This window comes from Peromyscus maniculatus, chromosome 21 (genome assembly GCF_049852395.1).
Source record: "Peromyscus maniculatus bairdii isolate BWxNUB_F1_BW_parent chromosome 21, HU_Pman_BW_mat_3.1, whole genome shotgun sequence".
Taxonomy (NCBI): Eukaryota; Metazoa; Chordata; class Mammalia; order Rodentia; family Cricetidae; genus Peromyscus; species Peromyscus maniculatus.
The window spans coordinates 70,146,098-70,170,969 of NC_134872.1; the positions used below are offsets into that span (position 1 = coordinate 70,146,098).

A 24,872-nucleotide genomic window follows, 5' to 3' on the forward strand; every position below is an offset into this window, starting at 1 on the left:
AAAAAAAAAGCACTTCTGGGCTGGAGAGATGGCTCAGAGGTTAAGAGCACTGACTGATCTTCCAGAGGCCCTGAGTTCAATTCCCAGCAACCACATGGTGGCTCACAACCATCTGTAATGAGATCTGGTGCCCTCTTCTGGCCTTTAGTCATACATGCTGTATACATAATAAATAAATAAATAAATCTTTAAAAAAAAAAGCACCACTTCTTAGACTGGACTGGCTACAGGATATTTTTTCTTTTTGAGACAATGTCTCATGTAGTCCATGAGGGCCATTAATTCTATAGCTAAGACTGACCCTGAACTTCTGATCCTCTTGCCCTTCATTCTAAGTGCTAGGTTTAAAGATATACCATTACTGGTTGATGCAGTACTGGGGTCTGAACCCAGGGCATCCTGCACATTGGGCAAGTACTGTTTCTACAGAGCTTATTCTCAGCCCCTGTATTTTTTAAGGATTTTAGGAGAAACTAAATACATTCTTACCACAAATGTTTATGACTATTAACCATACAAATTAAATAACATTTAAAACAAATTAACATCAAAATCTTGGCTAACAGGACAAAGTGGCTCACACTTTGTAATTCCAGAACCTAGGAACATGAAATAGGCTCCTGGGGTAGCTGGGGGGAAAAGAGAGAAGGAAGGGAGGTGACGAGAGGTGATGGGGAGGAAAACTTGAGCAAGCAAGGCAGAGAGAGGTGGGGCAATGGCTCAACAGATAAGTGCCTGCCACCTAAGTGTGAGGACTCAAGTACTTAGTGCCCATGTAAAACGCTGGCATGTACAGCACAGTGGCGTGCATCTGTAATATATATAGCATGAGATGGGGTGGGGTAGAGAATTCCTGAACCTTGGGCCGAGCCAGGCGGATCTCTGTGAGTTTGAGGCCAGCCTGGGCTACCAAGTGAGCTCCAGGAAAGGTGCAAAACTACACAGAGAAACCCTGTCTTGAAAAACCAAAAAAAAAAAAAGAGAGAATTCCTGAACCTCGCTGGCTAACTAGTCTAGCCAACCCTGTGAACTCATAGTTCAGTGAAAGACCCTGTTTCAAAGAAAGAAAAAAAAGTGAAAATAAGGAAGACACCCGACATCAACCTCTGGCCTCTACATGCTGTAAGAACACACACTCACCACACACACATATATACCATGCACACACATTTCTACTAAGTATACAATGGTAGAATTAAAAATATCATCATCAAGCCGGGCGGTGGTGGCATACGCCTTTAATCCCAGCACTAGGGAGGCAGAGCCAGGCGGATCTCTGTGAGTTCGAGGCCAGCCTGGGCTACCAAGTGAGTTCCAGGAAAAGGCGCAAAGCTACACAGAGAAACCCTGTCTCGAAAAACCAAAAAAAAAAAAAAAAAAAAATCATCATCAAGAAGATTAAGAGAAAATCAAGACTTCCTTTTGGAAAGAGATTCTGGGTAAAGACAGATCAGTATCAAAAACCCTCACCAAGAACACATGACTAAAAGCCCAGCATGGTGTCATACTCCTGAAGTCCCTGTCCCCAGGAGGTGAAGGCTGGAGAAGCATGCTTGGGGCAGCTTGAGCAGCTATGAAAAGGCCCTCTCAAGACACAACTGAACGGTGACCACGTCTACATCCTACAGGAAGTGAACACAAACTCCAGTAGTAAGATCTCAAGCATTACAAAAGTGCATTATAATAAAGTTAAATAATGACACAGGAGTACAAAAAGGGACTCCACTAATAAGAGAAAACATATTTAATAAAATACCATTCTCAATCATCCAGGAAGGAAACCCCATAGATTTTAATGGTTTATAAAAACTTGTTAATTATGAAGAAAAAAAAAGATTTGCATTCAATACAGTAATCAACATTCACTTACTGATAACTTCCTCCTTTAAATTTTAAGTGAAAAGAACTGACTAGTTGTATGTGCACTAAAAACCATACAGAATGAATCTGACCAACCAAATGACATGCATAAGATATATCCACAGTAACAATCAGTTATTGGTCTAGCCACCAACATTAAGTACATCAGGGTAAATTTCAAAAACAGGGGAACTAGACAGTGCAAAACTGGGGCAAAATATGCCTCACATTGAAGAAAGAAAAGTTATCTGTTATTGCAATCTTCTACTTCTAAAAAGATCTAACCCATAATATTTCAAGCCTTCAGCAGAATCCCAGTTAACTATACCTTCAAGAATGATGAATGTGTTGCTAACCTTTATGTTCACCGTTATCAGTATCCGAATTGTGAGCGGGAATTCTGGACATTGTCTTTTCAACCTCCTTGCTTAAAATACCTGAGAGGTATATATCCTGGATGTATATATCAGGCCCTTAAGGACATTATCAATCAGGTCACTTAGGTATAATGCAGTAAAGTAGCCTGAAAGAATATATACTGCCCTCAAAATGGCATTTTGAAGGCTAAGTAAATAAATGCAATTATACTGAGAAAGAAGCTGCCAGTTTAAAAAGGGAAACAAACAAAACCAATTATACTGACAAGGAAGCTGCCACAGACTACTATATATGAGTACACAGTGCCATCAACTTTACTGTTTAAAATGTCCTTGCTTCTTCTATCCCAGTACACACAGCCATTACGCACATATAAGTTGTTTTACTATGGCTATGAACAAGGTTAGATGTGAGACAAATGGCTCAATCAGAAAATCTAGAACATGCAAAGAAAAAAGAGTTACGTTTATGTCTAGAAACAGAGCCAATCACTAAAACCTAAAAAGAACTGTGACATTAATTAAATAGAGGGAGATTTATTCTATAACCTTCTGAAATTAGTAACAGTGCTATAAAGAAAACAAATAAGCATTCAGAAGTACATTTAAATAGTGCAATTGTACAGATAATAAAGATAATAAACTAAGTAAATCACTGTACAGAAGTCACATAAATACCACATCAAAGGTTAGGTCTTAAACAGAAGAGTGAAATTTAAAAAGGCACTTTATATAACAATAAATGGAAATAGTATTTCTCTATACATAGTAACTACAAAAAACATATTGTCTTCAAATACATCTTATGTCTAGTCAAGAAATGACATTTTGAAGGAAAAGATCACTAAACACAGCTCTTTTGAAAAAACCAAATCATTAAACTTTTGAGTATTCCAAGGTGTCTAAAAAAAGCTAGTGATATTCTCACTCAGAAGTCGACCTAACAGGAAATTCTGTTGCAGGTTCTGCACATGGCAGACACAATCTAAATGTTTATCTGGTTAAACCTAAATGCTATATTCTACTGGACTGTCTACTGGGGTTGTCAAGACCAAGTACCAACTTTTACTTTTATAACACCATCATCATCATTCAAGTATGCCAGAGGTTTAAAATTAAAAAAAAGTAAAATTAAAAAAAAGATAAGCAGGTGAAGGATGCTGGAATAGTTCTGAGTGGAGTAGCTATAGTTCAGAGTGCTCCCACCCTACCATACTCTGTCCACAAATGACTCCACTGCCAAATACTTCCCTTAGCTTGTCTGTCTGATCACCAATCTGGTGATTTCCTGACATTTTCACTTCCGGGAAAACTGAATTCTCTGGAGTTGCTTGGGCTTACCAATAAGTGGTTCAAGCAACGTTACGTTTACCTCATTAATAAATAATATCAACATCTCAGATGAGGGTAGGGCTGTACTGAAATTTAAGAGTGTATAATAATGTGAAAATTATTAAAGTGCTAAATTTTATGTGCTTTTTTTGCTTGCTGTCTACTAAAATTTAAAGCAGGGACGGGCACAAATAAATTAGGTGAAAATGCCAAAACAGTTTCAAAGAATTCATCTTCAAGCATTATTAATTTTTGTTTCGTTTTGAACATCAGGAGTATCTCATAAATCGTATGTGATATATAGCATCTAATTCAGGGCAAGATGGAAAAGAAGGAACAATCTGAAGCAGCCTCAACTAGTCAGAAACATGTGCACCTTTCCCCAGTGAAGTCTGAGTGGCTAATCCTTTCTCAGAAGACACTGCACTGCTACCGGTCCGAGCTTAAGCCTACTACCCCTTCGAAGAGCATTCATTATAAGCTACAAAAGTTTTTCTGGAGTTCATCCGAGAGACATCTTAGAGAGCCCCGGTACGAACCTAAGGAAGTCAAAGCAAAGTTTTGTTGATCACACAGAAAAATAAGGTAAATATTAACCCTAGATACAATCTGGTTAAATTTGCTAAATGATCATGGTAACTAGTTCAGGTTTAGTCTACAAAGAAAACAAATAGGACCAACACAGTACCCTAAAATTATCTGACAAAGTAACTTCTTCCAAGTTGGGAAATCCGTGCCTTCAATCTATACGGCACAAATGAAAAGCAGCAGCCGGGCCTGGTGGCACATGCCTTTATTTCCAGTACTCTGGAGGCGGTGGCACATGCCTTTATTTCCCAGTACTCTGGAGGCAGAGCCAAGCAGATCTATGGGTCCAAGGCCAGCCTGGTCTACATATCAAGTTCCAGGTCAGCTAGGTCTATGTAGTGAGACCTTGTCTCAAAAACAAGAGGAAGAAATGTAGATTAAGCAGAGTGCTGAATATGGGTATGAATGAAGGAATGAGTTGTCTAATGAATTACAAAAAGGTGAGCATCACAGAAAATGTCAACCATTATGATGCAAGAATCATGGTAAGAAACAGAAACCACATAAATTCTTAAGACAGTGCTATATTCCACTAATAGTATACCTAAAACATTTTGATCAAGCAGATTAAAAATTAAGAAAAAAGCAGATGTTTGAATAACCAAGAAGTTACATAATTACATTTTGAGAAAAAATTATTTTTTGGCTGCCAAGTCACATCAGGTGAAGTGTTCAGACCTCCTCAAACTTGACACTTTTTCTACTTTAAAAGTCATGCTGTGAAGAGAAGAACACAGGGGCTGCTATATTATACAGCCATTGCCTTGAGATTAAAGATGACACTGTGGGACACTAACATAACTGAGGTATTTGCTGCCAGCTCCAGAAAGATGGAGATTCATTATTGGGAGCAAAATATAAATCATCTCTTAGTAACAGTTAGTCCAGTTGGATTACATGACAAATTAACCAAGTTAATCAAGAATATGTCACTGAAGTCTTGATTCCAACCTTTCAAGAATTCAATAAGAAGTTATTATCATCTAGATATCCAGAAACAGCTGTGTATCTTGAAAACACCCAGTCACACTTTACATCTCAAGGATTTCTCAACGAAGTCTACACTAATGACATCCCTCTTTATTTCAAGAGAGAACAGATTGTCAGGCATGTTTGGAATTCTTGCTCTTAAAAGAGTTCAGATTTGCATGCCTGGATGATGGGAATAATATTCTGTATTTCCAGGGCCATGATGATGCATTTGTCTATTGTACTGAGAATGTAACGTACTACCAAGCTCAAAAGAATCAACGGCTTTGAAGACAAGTTTAAGAAGGCCATCTCATTGAAAGGCCCACCTTAGAGAGACTGTGATGCCCAAGTCTCACGGGTGGTTGATATAAGAGCTTGGTAAGTCATGGACTACTAGGATTGAGGGCTAAGGAAGCTATCTCACATGCAGCGTAATGAGTAGTGATGGTGTGGTAGCCATCATAGTCAGGATGAAGATAGTTTAACTTTTCTACAATGATGTTACAGGTAGGAAAATATTTTTTCCATTTTGAGTCCAAAAGTAGACCTGTGACATTTAATCATCCCAGTTAGAAGTAAACTGGATTTGGCAAAATTTTTAATGAATTCCAGCAGACATAGCTTCATGGCTAGTTCTGAAGTCTCACAGAGCTTGATAATAGTATGAACTATGGTGAGCTGATCATCTTAACATAGGGATTGTAACAAATCTACCACTTTTTGATGACTCATCAAGCTGAAGCCCAAAGTTCCAGAAGCATTGATGATCTAAAAATGAAGGTTTTTACACTTTAGTCTTAGTAAACACTGATCTAGTAGCAAATTGTTTCCAGATCCAAAATCTGCCAGTCCTCAGTTTACCAACAAGATTTTCCTGAGGCATGAATCTACATATTTTCCTTTAATTCCAGAAGATTCAGATTCCTGAGTACCCTTCTCTGGACTTATTTTGGAACAAAAATAATGGGCAAACCTCTGTCCAATACTCCTTAGAGCAAAGTCTCCATTTGGCCAATAAAGCTTAAGTCTTTTTAGTATATACTTCATTCCAAAAGTCTAGAACTCAAACATCAGCTGTGATTATTCCAGACATGCACTCATTTTCTGAAATGACCCCCAACCTGGGGAAGAACAGGTAAAATAGGACCTTGGAAGGCTAATCTGCTAAACATCCAGAGTATTAATTTTTATACCCATGTCGCTCTGGAGAGTCTCCCTTTTTTCTGTATCTATAAGGGTGATTCCGGGGTTTGTACCAATCCCCTTTGGAGTACCCTCTGTTGTGATAATGTGCTTTCTGATCATGACTATAAAAGTATCGATGCTGAGTATAGTATTTATTGTGATCTTTATAATCATTTTCTTTAATACTATTGTCTTCTGCAACAATAGCATTCACATCTTGTCCAAAAAGAGATGTACCATCAAAGGGCAAGTGTAAGATCTTCTCCTGGGTTTTCTTAGTGAGAGATGTGAGTCGAAGCCAGGCTTGTCTTCTATAGTCTACTGCCATGGCCATAACTCTGACTACAGAGTCCATTATGTCCCTGGTGGTACAAAGCTGCCAAAGTCCTGCATCCATGCCATCAGATATTATACACCTTGCTTTTCCACGGTCAAACTCTGGATCATGGACCAGATCTTCCATGTCTTCCCAGAGTTTACGCTGATACTGAGTCATATAGGCCATATAGCTGGCAGCTCGGGCTGCAATGGAAGCAGCGTGATAGAACCTACAGCCCATGACTTCCATTTCCTTTGAGGTAGAGTCTAAAGGAGATGTCGTGTTTCCTCTTTTGCTATGTTCTAGTACATCTATAATGGGTCCCTCAGCTGGTGGATTTGGCTGGAAAGGAGATGTGTCCTTGGCCACAGGATATACCCTGTGTCCCATGAAGGAAGAAGGATGGCAATCAGCAGGGTCTTTAAAAACTTCAGTGGTGGCAATTCTCAAAAGTGGATGCAAGGGAGGAACCAAACGTTTTTTAGAGGTCATCCAATCAGGCTTCCCCTCACATGTGTCAGCTTCAGACTGTAATGTCACCCTCTTTATAACACCTCTTTGTTCCATTCTCTTCAAGAGACCCGTGAAACTTGACTGCATGGGGTCAGCTGGCTGCCCTTTGTCATCAGCTGATGGAGACTTGCAGTCAACCTCTTCTTCAACTGTGGATAAACTGTCCTCCTTAGAGGTGGAGATATCCCAAGGAACAGACGAGTTCTCACTTGGCCTAGAATGATGAAATCTAAAACAACTCCTGGACTGCAGATCACGTATGACTCGGGACATCTCAGCCACTTGTGTCTGAAGATACAGGATGGCATCCTGTCCATTCTGTGAAGCTGAAGACATCGTGATAGGTAAATCTTCTTTGACCTCAGAAAAACCCAAAGACTCTTGGGGGACCAGAAGTGATGATGAAGGCAGAGTCTGATAATTTTGTGATTTAAGTGTCTCTGTTTCAGAGATATTAGTATCTGAATTATTTTGATCATTTTTCTGGTTCTCCAATTGGTTCTCAACAGAAGAGGGTTGAGAAACTATTCTTTGCGGACTGTTGGCACAACTCCCAGAGGAGGAGCTGCTGTCTCCAATGGGAAGAGGAACACTGCAGCTAGAGCACATTTCTGGGCGATGATTCTCAGAGGGTGGCACCTTAGATTCAGGCATTCTCTGGGTTATCCACATGAACAAGAAAACCAAGGAAGAAAAAAAATATGCTTTTAATATGTTAACTTTCAAGTGCAGAGATGCATGTCCAGTAAGTAGAATTCAAATTTTATATTATTATAAATAAGAATGACAGAAACAATCCACTTTAGGTCGGCAAAGGATAACAGAAGCCAAATGCACAGATTCATTACCCTCAACCCCATAAAAATTATAAACAATGTTGAACATAAAGAAAAAAATCATTATTAAAAATAAAATCATTTTGGAACTGGGAGATGGTTCAGTGTGTAAAGTGCTTGTCACAAATATGAGGGCCTGAGTTTAGATGCCAGGTACCCACATAAAAGCAAGGCACACAACTGGACATCTGTAATTCTAGCATTGGGGAGATGGACACAGGCAAATCCCAATTTCATTAGCCAGACAGCTTAGGCAATCAGTGACCTCCAGGTTCAATGAGAGCTCCTCAAAAATAAAGTAAAAATAAGTAAGGTAGAAAGCAACTGAAGAAGACCCCTGATATTAGCCTCTGGCCTTCATATGCACACATGTGCACCTGCACATACATTTGCACACATCCATACAAACATGCACACAAACCAAACTTTTGTTTGTTTTGATCTTTTGATCAAACTTTTGATCTGCTGCTTGATCCCAGGCTAAGATAAGATGCTGTGGTAAGGCCACTTGTAATAACAACTAATAAAAGAAAAAAATCTGTTCAATATATAAAAGGCAGCAAGTGGAAGATAACAATGGCACAGAACACTTGAACAAAGTTCTACTGAAGTGGAAAAGAACAAACTTTTAAACCTCCCTCAAGTGGGGCCATTTTAAATCTTCTTAAAACTGTTACTAACTCCCCATGAATAGCCTTCCAGTTGTACATTTCTACTTTACAGCTTAGAGTTTGTAGGAACTTACATATTTGTTACTTCACTTCATCCTCACAACAACCCTGTGAGGTAGGACTTATTCTCATTTGAATTGCAAAAACCAAAATAAAGCAACACAACCAACACTAAGGCTAAGACGAAGTGAAAAAAATCTCAAACTGAGCCATTCTGGCCACAGATCCAAGTCTCAAGTCCCTATAAAATATGACAAGAAGGTCCTGGCCACCATAAGCAAGCAAGAGCCAGGAATTCTCTAATCCATCAAGAAAAGTTCATCAACTGAAATTTGGGCTAAATGAGTAACAAATGGAAGTCAACATAGTCATGAAGGGCTCAAGGAATCCAACTCTCAGAGTAAGGCATTGCTTTAAAGGTCAACCCTACAATTAGCAAGTCACATGTACCACTTCTAAGAACAGGAGGGAGAAAAAGATATAAGGAGAGAAGACTGGAATCGTTCATCAGTTATACGTCTCCACATTCCATTTCCTAAAGGATCTTCATACACACTTTCTCCCAAGATAAATGTTCTGTGGCCACATAGTTCAAAAAGTAAAGAATTCAGTTGTACCAGATGAGAGTTATAAGAAAGGGGGGAAGAAGGGGGAAAGCAAAGAGCTTGTGGTTTTTAATTATATTTCCCTTTTATCAGTCATTAGGCTCCAGCGTTAAGTTTCCTGCAAACTTAAGGAAGAACTGACAGAAGTAAAAGACTCCTTGAACTACCTCTGCTGGCCCATCCTAAGAGAAATGAGCCTTTTAGAGCACTGATGCTCTTAAACACAGCTATTAGTGCTTTCCGCACTTTTCAGGAAAAAAAAACAAAAACAAAAACTCTTTAACTGACACAAGTGAACGTTTAAATCAAATGTAATGTACTTACATCACTATGAGAGGTACTAGGCTCTTCATCATCACTGCTGACCAGATCAATATATTCAAGAACAGGTCTTAATGGTCCTTCCTATAAAAGGAATTGAGAAAATTCATATCATGAACATCATTTAAACCAAACCAGCATTTTAAACAATGTTCTTTGTTGGGACTGGATCTAAGAAGGAAAACATCTGAGGAGCAGGAAAAAAACAATGAACAAAAGTAAACTATTCAGAGTCCTTTTTTTTTTTTTTTTTTTAAGTTGACTGAGCTAGGCATGATGGTACATGCCTATAGTGCTAGGCAGTTTAAAACCTGAGCAAGAGAACTACAAGTTTTAGACCAGCTGAGCTACTGCACAGCAAGTTCCAGACCACCTTTTTTTTTTTTTTTTTTTTTTTTCGAGACAGGGTTTCTCTGTGTAGCTTTGTGCCTTTCCTGGAACTCACTTGGTAGCCCAGGCTGGCCTCGAACTCACAGAGATCCGCCTGCCTCTGCCTCCTGAGTGCTGGGATTAAAGGTGTGTGCCACCAACCGCCCGGTTCCAGACCACCTTTTAAAAATAAAAAAAGGTCCCTAAAAGTTAGAGCCTAAATCCCCAGGGACACAGATACTACAACCCAGGGCATTTCATCTTGGATGAGTATCAACAGTTTATTAAGATATCCAAGTTTGTCAACACCAGAGTATACAGCACAAAACATGGAGCTCTTTGACCAATAACTTAGCTTCATTTCCCTAAATTTAAGAGACTAAAACAGCAAACCTAGATTCTTCTCCAATCTTCTTCCTATTTTTATGTCAGGTTTAAAAACTCAGATCTCAATTCTATAGGCAAAAAGGAATTAATAAATAACATTATAATAGAAATAACATATTAATATAGGAATACCACAGACGAATATGAAAACCAGGAAAGCAAGATAATGAGTACAGACACATAATAATGTATAACTAATACTGGTGATAGTAAAAAGAGTGAAGTATACCTACCTAAGAGAATCAGGATACAATGGACAAAAAAATAGATGAGAAAATTCAGATCTTATCTCAAAGAGCCAAAACCAAACAAACAAAAAAGAAAATCAAGAACTCAAATAAGCTCAAGCGGCCAGAAAATCACTAATATACTAATGCCAGCATTGCAGATGTGCACAAAGGTGCCTGGCCAACAACTGGACATGCAGACCTGTAATATCAGCTATGAACACTTGGGAGTGAGATCTGGGAGTTGCCCCCACCCCTAGAAGACTACTAAACTCTTAACTAAACAGAAATGATTGCAGACCAATGAAAAGTCATCAGTGCTGCATGTGGGCAAAAACACCGAGCACCAAGACTACATAGTATACTAACTATGTCGTCTTACTTACTGCAGTCTTCCAAACACAGTCAAGAAAGACTTTTGAAAGAGAAATGCTAAATAAAGCAGCAGGCACATAAACAATACAGTAAAAGGCAAAGAAAGCAACGTAAATACAAACAACAAAAAATGTCTAAAATCTTAGGCATGACTGGTATATGCCTATTTTGTCAACCCTAGGGGTTAGCGCAGAAGTTCAGGGCCAGACTGGGCTAGGAAGTGAGAACTTGTCTCAAAACTTTAAAATCTAATACATTGTGTAATGGGGGGAGGGGGGGTGTTATAGGAGAAAAGCACAACCTATGTTAAGAGTTCGTAGACTGAAGAAAACAGATTGTTGTAGACAGAAGGTAAGACCATCAAGTTCAAGATTCTCTTCTTCCATTGTTTGCTTTTTTCTTAGGTTTTAATACACCATAAATTACCATCCTTCTGGAGAGTGATCCAGACATCAAGATAAAACCAGTGAGCAAAACTGTAAAACCATGAAATGTAATAAAGGAACTGGAATTTTTACTCAAGCTGTTAAGATGAACATTTGTTCAAGAGGGAAAAAGAAAAGAAAAAAAACAGCACAAATCACATGGTCAACAGAGCTGTATCATCTACATTAAGACTACAGCCTACCCTTGATACTGATATTGTCCAATCATTTGGTCATATGTTCTACTCAAGAAGAAAGTAGGAAGATGAAAATATATATGCTTTTACCATTCATATTATCGTTTGGATTCTTTAAGCAATATTATTAAACTGTATTATTATATTCTACTTTCTGGCTTATTTGTTTCTGACACAAGGTCTATGTAGTCTGGGCTGGCCTGGAACTTTTTTATGCAGTCCATTCTGGCCTCAAATTCAGTCCCCCTCAGCCTCCCAAGGGAAATTGGTCTTGGCACACACCTATAATCACAGCATAGAGAGGCAGAATAATTAGTTCTAGGCTAGCCAGGCAACTGCAGGCCAGCTGGACACAACAAAATCATCTCAAGAAAACAAAAATGAGCTGGGCATGTGCAGCACAGGCCTGTAATACAGGACAACTGCTACAAGTTCAAGGCCAGGATTAAAATGTAGTTTGAAAGCAACTGGTAGTGGAGAGTTTTAACATACACAAGGCCTTGAGGTTCAACCCCCAGCGCTAGAGGAAATAAAAAGACTTAAGTCAGGTGTGGTAGTATACATCGAAAATCCCAGCACTCAGGAGGCAAGAGGGTTATTAAGTTCCCAAGACCAACCCAGGCAAAATGTTGGCTCAAATACAAAAAATTTAACAATTCTTAAAACATAGCTAAAGATACACAGGACGGCCAAAAACAAGAGCAGATAGATAAAGCAAGAGACTATCAGAACTTTACTACTAAATCCATGATATGCAACTGTTGTTAAACTAGAAAAAAATAATTTCATATGATTTACAGTAATTAAGACAAAATAATGAAAGATAACCAGGACAAAAGAAAACAAAACAGGGGAAAAGTTTACTCATGCAACAACTAATCAGTGATGTACAAGGGACAGAATGAGACAAGAATGTGATGGTTAGTTTTGGCTTTTACTTGACAGGACTGTGAAGACCCACCCCTACTCTGAGCAGACCACCCACGGCTGGTAAAAGAGAGGAGAATTTCTGCTTCCTGCCTGTAGACACATGACCAGCTGCGTCCATATTCCCGTCACCATGTGTTCCTCTCTACTGTGGACTGTGGGCCAAAATAAACCCTTCACTGCCTAAGTTGTGTGTCAAGTATTTGATCACAGCAATGAGAAAAGTAATTAATACAGAAGATATTAGAGACTGAAAGGAAAATTATAAGCATGCCAAAGAAAAATACTTACATATAAAGTAGAGTACACTTTTAACTAATTTTCACCGCAGAACCAGAATAACTAGCAGTAACTGCCTCAGCCTCCTGAGTGCTGTGATTACAGGTGTGTACCACAACACTCTGGTTTGTTTTTGTCTTGAGATAGGATCTCACTCCCTCCAGTGCCCAGGCTGACCAGGAATTACTTGTGTGTTGTTTATATCAATAGCTACCCTCAATCTCCTCAGTGCTTGGATTTCAGGCACTCACCAAGACCAACTTCCCATATTTTATCTTTACTTAAAACTGTTCGCCATACTGAATTTGAGGAATCAAAGCATTTAGTACTCCACTTATTCTTACACCTAAGTCAATAAAATTTATTGAGCCTTTTACTAGGCTTGTGCTAAGCTTTCTAAATTATACCATCCAATTTCCACAACTGCTTTACAGAGATTCTAATTATTGAAATTACCCTATTATACAGATAATAAAACTGAGTGACATACACACAATTGGTTGTATGGTCACTATTAATTCAGAGGTGCTTTAAAGTATAAATCAAATTTTAAAAAATTACTGCTTATTACCTAAGTTTCCAAGTTAACATGTCCTTTCATTCAGTAAAAAACAAAACATAAAACACTATTGCCTGTATTATATTTATAATGTTGCCCAAATCAAATAAACTACTAATTCCCCAAGAAGTAATGTTCATAATACAAATATGAAGAAAAAGATTATCTCCTACAATATTTATGACTACCTGTGCCTGTATTAAGTACAAATGCAGGTGGTCCTTCAATTATAAGGTATTTTTTTCTGAACTTATACCACCAATTAATAAATCAGTCTCATCTCCTCTTGTACCAATAACAAAATAAAGGATTCAACTCAAAAATGCCACTATACTTTGGCAGCAGAGGTTCATGCAGAATATATTAGAAACACAGAAGAATATTCTAAGTTTTAAAATATACTGCAATAAACTATTTGCATTCCTGTAATACTAATTCTCAAAATGAAAACCACCAATTTTTCTATTTAGAAAGAGATGTTAATACATTAAAATATCATCCACAGCCGTTTTACTTCAAAGAAAGAAAAGTTAGGGTTGTACCTTACTTCTGCAGTCCTGCCTAGTCAAAACTTTCAAATGGTTTCCAACTGCCTACTTTTTGGTTCAAATATAGTCCCTCATTCAAGATCTGTGTCATATGGCCCTTCTTTCTCTCTCCCACCTTAAAACTAAATAAAATAAAAAAAAAAATCTTCAAAATTACACATAATGCTGTTCTTTGATTTTCATGCCTTTCCTTTTTCTATTCAAAAATGCCATTTTAAATATTCAAATATCTGGGACATAGCACTCAACTATCAAATAGGAGGTCCTAAAGTCAATCTCTGCAAACACACACACAGACACACACACACACACACACACACACACACACACACACACACACACACACACACAAATCAGTATGAATAACCAACCACTATTTATAGCAAACTAATGAACTATACAGTCTTATGCCTTTCCTGTATGTGTACGTTGTCTGTGTATGTGTATGGTATGCGTGTGCATGTGTGAATACAGACACATGTGCCACTACAAGCATGCACATGTCAGAGGACACCTTCCAGGAGTTCTCATCTTCTACTTTACTGAGGCGGGTCCCTCTGTTTTCTGCAGCTGTACAGGTTCTTCCACTCTTGTTGGCTGTGAACTTGGGATTACAGATGTTCGCTTGCCATTACATAGATACATACATTTACTTATTTATTATTTTTTAATGGGAGTTTCAAGGATAGAATTCAGTCCAAGTGCTTTTACTCACTAAGCCATTTCCCTGGACTCCTTGTGTCTTTTTTTTTTTTTTTTTTTTTAATATTCTGTGATTTTTATAGAAGAATTTTTATTGGGACCATTTTTTTTCTTTCTCATTGCTGCACTAAAATACTGACATTCAAGGATAGGATATATTTCAATCAAATATATAGGTCTAACATCCAGAATGTACAACTTTGCACATTCTAAGCTTCAATATTATTTTGCTTAATGAATAATTTATAGATAATCACTCACTAAGAAACCTAGTCAAAAGATGCTTTTGGCCAACTGGAAAGATGGCTCAGTGGTTACATTCTCACTGCTCTTCCAGGGGACTCAAGTTCAGTTCCCAAGAACCATGTTGGTGACACACTACCACCTGTAACTCCAGTTCCAGGAGCACTTACACACTTTTTCTGGTCTCTGCACCTACACACATGGCAAACAGCTACTTACACACACACACACACACACACACACACACACACACACACACACACGAGTTAAATATATTATTTTTTAATGATGCTTTCTGTATGCATTCTTTCTACTTCAACAAGAAATATTAATATTCAATCTGGGTGCTCAGGTTCTTTATGAAATTATGTCTTCAAGTTCTGAATCTCGGACTGGAGAGATGGCTCAGAGGTTAAGAGCACTTAGCTGCTCTTCCAGAGGTCCTGAGTTCAATTCCCAGCAACCACATGGTGGCGCACAACCACCTATAATGAGATCTGGTGCCCTCCTCTGGCCTAGAAGGACACATTCAGGCAGGACCCTGTGTACATAATAAATAAATCTTAAAACAAAAAATTCTGAATCTCTTGTCTTGTTATGAAGATTAAGATAGGTTCCCAGCAATTTGTATGCCTTTATATCTAAAGTGGTACTGTAAACAATCCTGTTAGCAGTTACTTAGCTCAAATTTTTTTGGAAGGAAATAATTACAATAAAAGATGTTCTATTTCAAAAGAAAACATCAAGATAAAGATTGAATAAAGGGCCATATTGCTAAACAGAAAATGTACTTAATTAACAGGCAGAAACAAAAAGTTCTTATCAGTGTTATTCCGTTTTCGGACTTAGGCACTGTCCTAATTTGCATTCCTGTTGCTGTGATAAACACATAAACCAAAAGGGTTTGGTTCACCTTATACTTCCAGGTCACAGCCCAGCTTTAAGGGAAGTCAGGCAGGAACCTCAAAGCAGGAATTGAGAAGGAATGCTCTTACTGACCCTTGCTCAAGAGCTCTCTCTCTCTCTCTCTCTCTCTCTCTCTCTCTCTCTCTCTCTCTCTCTCTCTCTCTCTCTCTGGTTTATGTACAGTTAGCTTTTTTATCCTGCAAATAACCACCTGCCTAGAGACATAATACTCAGAGTAGGCTGGGCCTTCCTACATCAATCCACCATCAAGAGAATGCCCCCACAGACATGCCCACAGGCCAGTCCAATCTAGGCAAATCCCTAATTGAGGCTCCTCCTTCCTACATGACTAATTTAGGTCAAGTAGACAATAAAAACTTACCGGTACAAGCACCACTTACAAAAATATACTGCGCTGAGAGAACTGGAGAGCTGGCTCAGCACGGAGAGTGTGTGTTGCTCTTGCAGAGGACCCAGACTGCATTCCTAGCAACCACGTGGTGGTTCACATCTGGGTCCCAGCGACCACAGTGTGATTCACAACCATCCATAACTCTAGTTCTTGGGATCAGAGGCCCTCTTCTGATCTCTGTGAGCACCAGACATACAAATGGTGCTACACATATATACAGGCAAAACAGTCACACACATGAACACAACTTTTTAAAATTTGCTAAATTTATTGCCTTTGCAAATATCAAACAAGGGCACCAATGAACTATGTACTTCCCTGAATATTTCAACCAAAGTTAAACAAGTGGATTCCTTTTTGCATCTCCATATCTGTATTACTCCTCTCAGCATGCTGTGTGTGGCTCGTCTACATCCACGAGACACAGAAAGGTCCCCTGTCCGATGGTGGTGTGCAACTCCTGTGCAACTGTGTCACACATAAAACCAAGTCAATCAAGACGTTACATTATAATGTAGTTTGTAATGAGAAACTCAGACAGAAACCTGGTTTCCATCTTTACTAGATAAGAACTACCAGAGAAATAGAATTATGTTACAAAGAACACAAGATTCTGTTTCTGGACACTTCTGTCCTGTTTGAAGCAGTGTTGTTTTCTGCACACAGCAGGTCTCAAACCTCCTAAGCAAGCAGCTCAGATCGCCTTCCAATCCAGGATCCTTTCACTATGACCTCCCTAGTGGAGGTATCTTGGAGATACCTTTTAAGGTATCTTAGAGATATCTTTTAAGATACCTAGAGGAAGTATCTTAAAATAACATGAAGCTATCACTCATCATCATTTAAGCGGTAGCGCTTACAGGCATAGGCAAAGGTTTATACATTATACATTCTTTATTCCTAATGCAAAGATAGAAATACCTTTGTACATTTAAAATAAAATTTAAATATTACTTTAAAATTCAATCAACAAACACCTGAATTAGCTAGTTACAAGTTATAATGATATATTATTTCACAAGATATAAGACAAAAACAATTTACTTTTTTTTTGGGGGGGGGGGTTCAAGACAGGGTTTCTCTGTGTAAGAGATCTGGCTGTCCTGGAACTGACTTTGTAGACCAGGTTGGCCTTGAACTCATGAGATCCACCTGCTCCTGCCTCCGAGGAGGGGGCATGTTAAAGCGTGGGCCCCCATGCCCAACTTTTGAACTTTACTCTTTACATAGTCTATCAATTTCTCAGAAGCCCATATTTTATAATGAAGAGTTACTCCTTTTACTCTTGCATGAAACATCATGGTAAATATTCCATTCACAAATACATCGGGATTCAGGAAGAATCTGAAATATTTGTCCTAATGAGTCATAAAAACCTTTATCAAACACATGCATGTTGGAGGGGTAGTATTAATTACCCTTTCTTTATTAATTACTTAATTCTGCTTTCTCCAAAACACCTCAGTCTGCTAGAAGAAAGGAACAAGACACTAAGTATCCCCAAGACCTCTCTCCAGATCCTCCAAGTTCAAAATGAAAAGGACGGAGAGCAAAGTGCAATGCAAAAACTAAGAAAACAGTTTTATGAGGACTCCCCTCACAAGACCCCATTAAAACACCATACACAATGGAATGCCACATTGTCTCAATGCTGGGTAGGATAAACTTTAATAATCACTATTTTATAGTTAGCCAAAGCTTCCATATACGTATCGGACGAACAATAAAGAACTATACAGCTTTTATAACAAACTGTAGCCAACTACAGCATTTCAGGAGAGCTGTAAGGAGCAGAGATGTCCTCTGGCTGGCTAATACTTGAAGAAGAGCCAACATACAAACTTAACCACTATAGGTGACCATCACCCACAGCGTTTGTCTCCCCTTAATCATCACTTTATGAAGTGTTGAGAGATCCAAATGTCCCCAGTTGTATTCCAAAATAACAATACCTAGGCTCCACCCTGAATTCCTGATTCAACAGATCTGGAGTGGGCCCAAGAATCTGCCTGCTCACACTTAATGCTGGAAAACTAACTGTCCCCAGAGGAGTAAACCTAAAAACACACAGCAATGTTCCAGGTGATGCAGGACTCCTCATTGTGACCAACAATTATATGTAACAAGATGACCTCAGAAGTTAGGGTTGTCCTCAGGCTATCTTAGAAGCTACACACACTAAAATGCTGTGCTCTTTACAGCCCTTTCCTACCTCCTCGAAAATGAACTAGTCCTGTGTGGCTACATTTGGAAGGCATTCTTGCCTCATTTCAAAACAAAACGACAAAAAAAGAAGTCTTAAGAGACCAGAATGTAGCTGGGCGGTGGTGGCGCACGCCTTTAATCCCAAGCACTGGGGAAGCAGAGTCAGGCGGATCTCTGTGAGTTCGAGGCCAGCCTGGTCTACAGAGTGAGATCCAGGAAAGGTGCCAAAGCTACACAGAGAAACCCTGTCTCGAAAAACGAGAGAGAGGAGAGGAGAGGAGAGGAGAGGAGAGGAGAGGAAGAGAGAGAGAGAGAGAGAGAGAGAGAGAGAGAGAGAGAGAGAGAGAGAGAGAGAGAGGAGAGAGAGAGAGAGAGAGAGAGAGAGAGAGAGAGAGAGAGAGCGAGAGAGCAGAATGTTGTCCTAAGTACAAAATGTACAGACTTCAGGAAAGATCTGGGAGGTGCCATGACGTGCCTAACAATTCTTTAAGCCACCCATTTTTGTGATGCCTACTGTAATTGTTCCTGTATCCCTTCAGGTAAACATCCAGGTAGCTCTTCAGGTAAATGTCCTGTGCACCATTGTGTGGCAGCTATTCGACATTCATGACTATCTGCTGGGCGATCGGTGAGGTTTCATCACACAATGGCTTACCACACTCTTCCACTCCAGAAAAGCGCGACTGTCAGTCTCTACTTACACTAACAAACTGAATGTCATCCTCATTCTCATCCGGCGTCGACTCAGATGCCTCAGGCCCAGCTGGTGGGACAGATTCTATTATCTATAAACAAAAGCCAAAACACGCTTATCTATTCGGCCACACACACTGGTAGGAAGAAATTTTTTTTTTAATCCCCCCAAAAAGGACGAGTTAAGACAAAAGCCCCCTGGGGGAACAGCAGGATCACGCACAAACCCGGCTCACAGAACTGCATGGAGGCGGGTTTTTTTTTTTTTTTTTTTTTTTTTTGCTAAGGCGTCTTGGAGCTGCAGAGAGACCTAGCCTCCCGGGCGAGTTGCCACCATTCCCCTCCCCGCCTTCTCCAGGGGCAGGGATGCAGGCTCTCTCCACCTCGGGGATCAGGCTGTACATCAAGCAAGGACAGCCAGCCTCGACTCGTCTCTCACTCCTGGGGGCCGCGGCGGCCACAGCCAGGGCGGCCCGGGGCTGGGGGCGGCCCGGACCGCCATTGTTGAGGGCTCCACGCAGACGTGCACCAGGCCCCGAGGCCCGGCCATCGCCCCAGGCCGCGGCCCGGCTGGGGGCCCTCGGCCTAGCAGACAAACCCTTCGGGGGGTCGGGCTCGGCCGAGCCAAGGCCCGGGCCGCCACCACTCACCTCCGGCCCTGGGTCTCCCATGTCTCCCCACGGCCTGTCAGCACCACGCTCCCGCCGCTGCTGCTGTTCCCGACGCCGCCGCCACGACTTCCCTCTCGCCCTGCGCCGCGCGACCCACCCTGCGTGAGCGCCCACGCTAGATGACGCCTCCGGCCGCGGGGACGCTGAGCCGCTAGACCCCCGAGCGCGGCCTCGCTACCGCTAGCTTCCAACGCCGCTTTGTACGCTCCCTCCCCCAACCGCCCCCCTCCTCCGCCTTCCTCCCGCCCCGCGAAGGATCCTGGGAGTTGTAGTTCCCACCGGCCTCGAGGCCGCCGACCGCGTGGCAGGCAAAACGGGCGAGGACCCGGAGCCTGCCGCTCAACTGCAGCTCGGGAAGATGGGGGAGGAGGTGGCGAGGGTCTTGATAGAGTTTTGAGTCCACGCAAAACCTCGTCCCGCTGCTGCCTTGCACCGGGGAGACACTGGCAGGGAAAGATCTGCCCTGGCATCAAGCGGGGCGGATGGAAAAATGGAGGACTTTTTCCTTTTACATCTTGGCGAGGGTGGCCGATGCAAGGGCTTCCATGGCGTTTCTGAGAGGTCGTTAATTCTTGCAAGTCGTCTCCCAAAGTGGCCGCCTTGTTGTTCATAGGTCTCCAGACGGCCCATGATTCCTGTAAACTAAGAGAAGCATTACTGCCTAGGTCCCATGGGGCTGCCAGTGGTCTTTTCATCTTTCTCTCCTGCTCTTTTCAGGCTAGGCTGAGTTGGTTGATCAATTACTTGGAAAGTGGGACACAGAGGTGCTGGCGAAAGGGGACCAGTGGAAAACAGACCTGGTCGTGTCAGTTAACCTGTTCAGATCTTTAGTGAAGTGGCCATAACTGCCAGGAAAGCAAAGCTCAGTGGTCTTTGTTTCGGGCCAGAAGGATGGTGACTGGAAATAATTGGTTACCTTGTTTTTCCTCTTTCTTTTCCTTTTCTGGATGGAGGTGTGGGATGGATAGGTTTAGGTGATGTCCAAGATGTGATGAACTCTTAAGCTAGTCGCTTTCGCATGTTTAGTAGCTCCCAGTGCCAGCAAGTATTGAATCTCACTGAAGGACCAGAGAGAGGAGCAAAGCTGGGATCCAGGGTTCAGTAAGAAAGTAATGGCCGATTCAGGCCCAGTGGCGGCCCACAGAGGTAGACGGGCCCAGCGGCGGCCCGCTGAGGTAAACAGGCCTGGCGGCAGCGGCCGACAGGGACATTCAGGCCCGGCGGCAGCCGGCAGAGTCATTCAGGCCCAGCGGCAGCCCACAGAGGTAGACAGGCCTGTCGGTCGAGACAAGCAGACGCAGGTAGGCCTGTGGCGGCGGCCCGCAGAGGTAGACGGGCCCAGCAGCAGCCCGCTGAGGTAGACGAGCCCAGCGGCGGCAGCCGACAGGGCTACTCAGGCCCGCAGCCGACAGGGCTACTCAGGCCCGACGGTAGCCGACAGAGACATTCAGGCCCAGCGGCAGCCCACAGAGGTAGACAGGCCCGGCGGTGGAGACAAGCAGACACAGGTAGGCCTGTGGCGGCGGCCCGTGGAGGTAGACGGGCCCAGCGGCGGCAGCCGACAGGGATATTCAGAACCGGCAGCAGCCGGCAGAGACATTCAGGCCCAGCGGCAGCCCACAGAGGTAGACGGGCCCAGCGGCAGTCCGCTGAGGTAAACGGGCCGGTGGCAGCGGCTAACAGGGACATTCAGTCCCAGCTGCAGCCGGCAGAGACATTCAGGCCCGGTGGCGGCCCCCAGAGGCAGACAGACCCAGCGGCAGCTGACAGGGACATACAGGCCCGGCGGCGGACCGCAGAGGTAGACAGGCCCAGGGACAGAGACAAGCAGAGGCAGCTTGGAACAGGGATGCCCCTAACCCCAACATCTGGGGAAGAAGCTATCTCCGTGGGTCAGAACCAGAACGAATCTGAACACTCCTTCTGAGGACAACCCAGGGCCCAGCTGCTGATCCTGTGAAACCCAACAACTTGGAGGTGTTGGTGAGACTACCCTGCTCAGCTGAAACCCATCTGGGAGAGGATTCAGATGCCTACAGTTTAAAGTCTGAAGAAACAAGATCAGCTGAGGAGTTGACAAATGAACAAAACGTGACCTGGGAACACAGAAGAAGGCGCTACCCAGACACCAAACCAGATCACCAGAATCATAAGTATATAATTCACCAATCGAAATCAGCTGCCCCTGAAGAAATAGCCCAATAGCACCAATTTAACCAAGAACCCCTACTAAACCAAGACTAAAAATTAGAACAAGAGAGGCACTCTCAGACACAGACACCACCTGCACCGCACAGAGGAAGAGATGACTAGACGCCAGTGCAAAAATACAGGCAACAACATAAAGACCTATATGGCAACATCAGAACCTAGTGATTCTACACCTGCAAGACCTAAACATACCATGACAGAAGAAGCAGAAGAAATCAACCCTAAAAATGACTTTAAGAAGATGATAGAGGCCCTTAAAGAAGAAATAAAACATTCCCTCAATGAGGAAATAAAAACTTTCCTTAAAGAGGAAATGAAAAACTACCTTAAAGAGGAAATAAAAACTTTCCTTAAAGAGGAAATAAAAAACTCCCTTAAAGAGGAAATAAAAACTTCCCTCAAAGAGGAAATGAAAAACTCCATTAAAGAGGAAATAAAAAACTCCCTTAAAGAAATGGAAGAAAAAACGAACAAAAAATGGGAAGAAATCAAATCAAGCCAAGAAAAAGCAATTAAACAGATGAAAGAAACATTCCAAGATCTGAAAAATGAATTTGAGACAATAAAGAAAACACATGCTGAGGGAATGCGGGAAATAGAAATCCTGACTAAACGAACAGGAACTACAGAAACAAGCATAACCAACCGATTGCAAGAGATGGAACAGAGAATCTCTGACGCTGAAGACACGATAGAGAAAATAGATTCGTCAGTCAAAGAAAACACTAAAGACAAAAAAGTCGTAACACAAAACGTCCAGGAAATTTGGGACACCATGAAAAGACCAAACCTAAGAATAATAGGGATAGAAGAAGGAGAAGAATACCAACTCAAAGGCACAGAAAATATATTCAACAAAATCATAGAAGAAAACTTTCCTAACCTAAAGAAAGAAATACCTATGAAGATACAAGAAGCTTACAGAACACCGAATAGGCTGGATCCAAAAAAAAAGTCCCCTCGCCACATAATAATCAAAACACTAAACACACAGAATAAAGAAAAAATATTAAGAGCTGCAAAGGAAAAGGACCAAGTAACATATAAAGGCAAACCCATCAGAATAACACCAGACTACTCAATAGAGACTATGAAAGCTAGAAGATCATGGACAAACCTCATGCAGACACTAAGAGACCACGGATGCCAACCCAGACTATTATACCCAGCAAAACTCTCAATCACCATAGGTGGAGTAAACAAAATATTCCAGGATAAAACCAGATTTAGTCAATACCTGTCCACAAACCCAGCCCTACAGAAAGCACTAGAAGGGAAAATTCAACCCAAAGAAGTTAAACACATCCATGAAAAATCAAGCAATAGATAATCCTACACCAACATACACCACAGAAGGACAACACAACACAACCAAAAAAATAACAGGAATTAACAATCACTGGTCATTAATATCCATCAATATCAATGGTCTCAACTCACCTATAAAAAGACACAGGCTAACAGAATGGATAAGAAAACAGGACCCATCCATATGCTGCATACAAGAAACACACCTTAACTCCAAAGACAGACACTACCTCCGAGTAAAGGGGTGGGAAAAGGATTTCCAAGCAAATGGACCTAAGAAACAAGCTGGTGTAGCTATCCTAATATCTAATAAAATAGACTTCAAACTAAAATCAATCAAAAGAGACCAGGATGGACATTACATATTCATCACGGGAAAAATCCACCAAGATGAAGTCTCAATTCTAAACATCTATGCTCCAAATACAAAGGCACCCACATTCATAAAAGAAACACTACTAAAGTTTAAAACGCACATCAAACCCCACACATTAGTAGTGGGAGATTTTAACACACCACTCTCACCAAAAGATAGATCTACCAGACTGAAACTTAACAAAGAAATAAAGGACCTAACAGATGTTATGACTCAAATGGACCTAATAGATATCTACAGAATATTCCATCCTAACACAAAAGAATATACCTTCTTCTCAGCACCCCATGGAACCTTCTCAAAAATTGACCACATGCTTGGACACAAAACAAATCTCAACAGATACAAAAAAATTGGAATAACCTCCTGTATCTTATCAGACCACCATGCCTTAAAGTTAGAACTCAATAACAACAAAAATTATAGAAAACCCACAAACTCATGGAAACTGAATAATGCCCACCTGAAACATCAATGGGTCAAGGAAGAAATAAAAACAGAAATTAAAGAGTTCCTAGAATTCAATGAAAATGAAAGTACAACATACCCAAACTTATGGGACACTATGAAAGCAGTGCTAAGAGGAAAATTCATAGCTCTAAATGCACACATAAAGAAGATGGAGCAATCCCATACCAATGAATTAACAGCACAACTGAAAGCTCTAGAACAAAAAGAAACAAACTCACCCAGGAGAAATAGACGCCAGGAAATAATCAAATTGAGGGCTGAAATCAATGAAATAGAAAACAAGAGAACAATACAAAAAATCAATGAAACAAAGAGTTGGTTCTTTGAAAAAATCAACAAGATAGACAAACCACTAGCCAAATTAACCAAAAGGCAAAGAGAGAGCACCCAAATTCACAAAATCAGAAATGAAAAGGGAGACATAACAACAGACAATGAGGAAATCCAGAGAATCATCAGATCATACTTCAAAAACCTGTACTCCACAAAAATGGAAAACCAGGAAGAAATGGACAATTTTCTGGATAAATACCACATACCAAAATTAAATCAAGACCAGATAAACCATTTAAATAGACCAATAACCCCTAAAGAAATAGAAACAGTCATCAAAAGTCTCCCAAAAAAAAAAAAAGCCCAGGACCAGATGGTTTCAGTGCAGAATTCTACCAGACTTTCAAAGAAGAACTAATACCAATCCTCTTCAAAGTGTTCCACACAATAGAAACAGAAGGAACACTACCAAACTCTTTTTATGAGGCTACAATTACCCTGATACCCAAACCACACAAAGATGCAACAA

At 41.0% G+C, this 24,872-nt stretch overlaps 1 protein-coding gene across 7 annotated transcripts in view; it reads right to left on the bottom strand.

Moving 5' to 3' along the window:
• Znf451 (zinc finger protein 451) overlaps positions 1 to 19,990 on the bottom strand; it is a 62,283-nt gene extending 42,293 nt beyond the window's left edge. For 2 of the 7 annotated variants that reach the window (XM_076557993.1, XM_076557992.1), the window contains exons 1-3: positions 19,684 to 19,990; positions 19,042 to 19,125; positions 9,583 to 9,663 (exon numbers count right to left, since the gene is read on the bottom strand). In XM_076557993.1, coding sequence (XP_076414108.1) covers positions 9,583 to 9,663; positions 19,042 to 19,125; positions 19,684 to 19,704 — 186 coding nt within the window. In that variant the 5' untranslated portion in view covers positions 19,705 to 19,990. Of the gene's footprint in view, positions 1 to 4,778; positions 4,890 to 6,171; positions 7,804 to 9,582; positions 9,664 to 18,087; positions 18,201 to 19,041; positions 19,126 to 19,683 lie in introns of those variants that run through there. The other 5 variants (XM_042266195.2, XM_076557996.1, XM_076557994.1 and 2 more) reach the window with 4 other exon arrangements.
• Between the last annotated feature and the right edge of the window lie 4,882 nt (positions 19,991 to 24,872).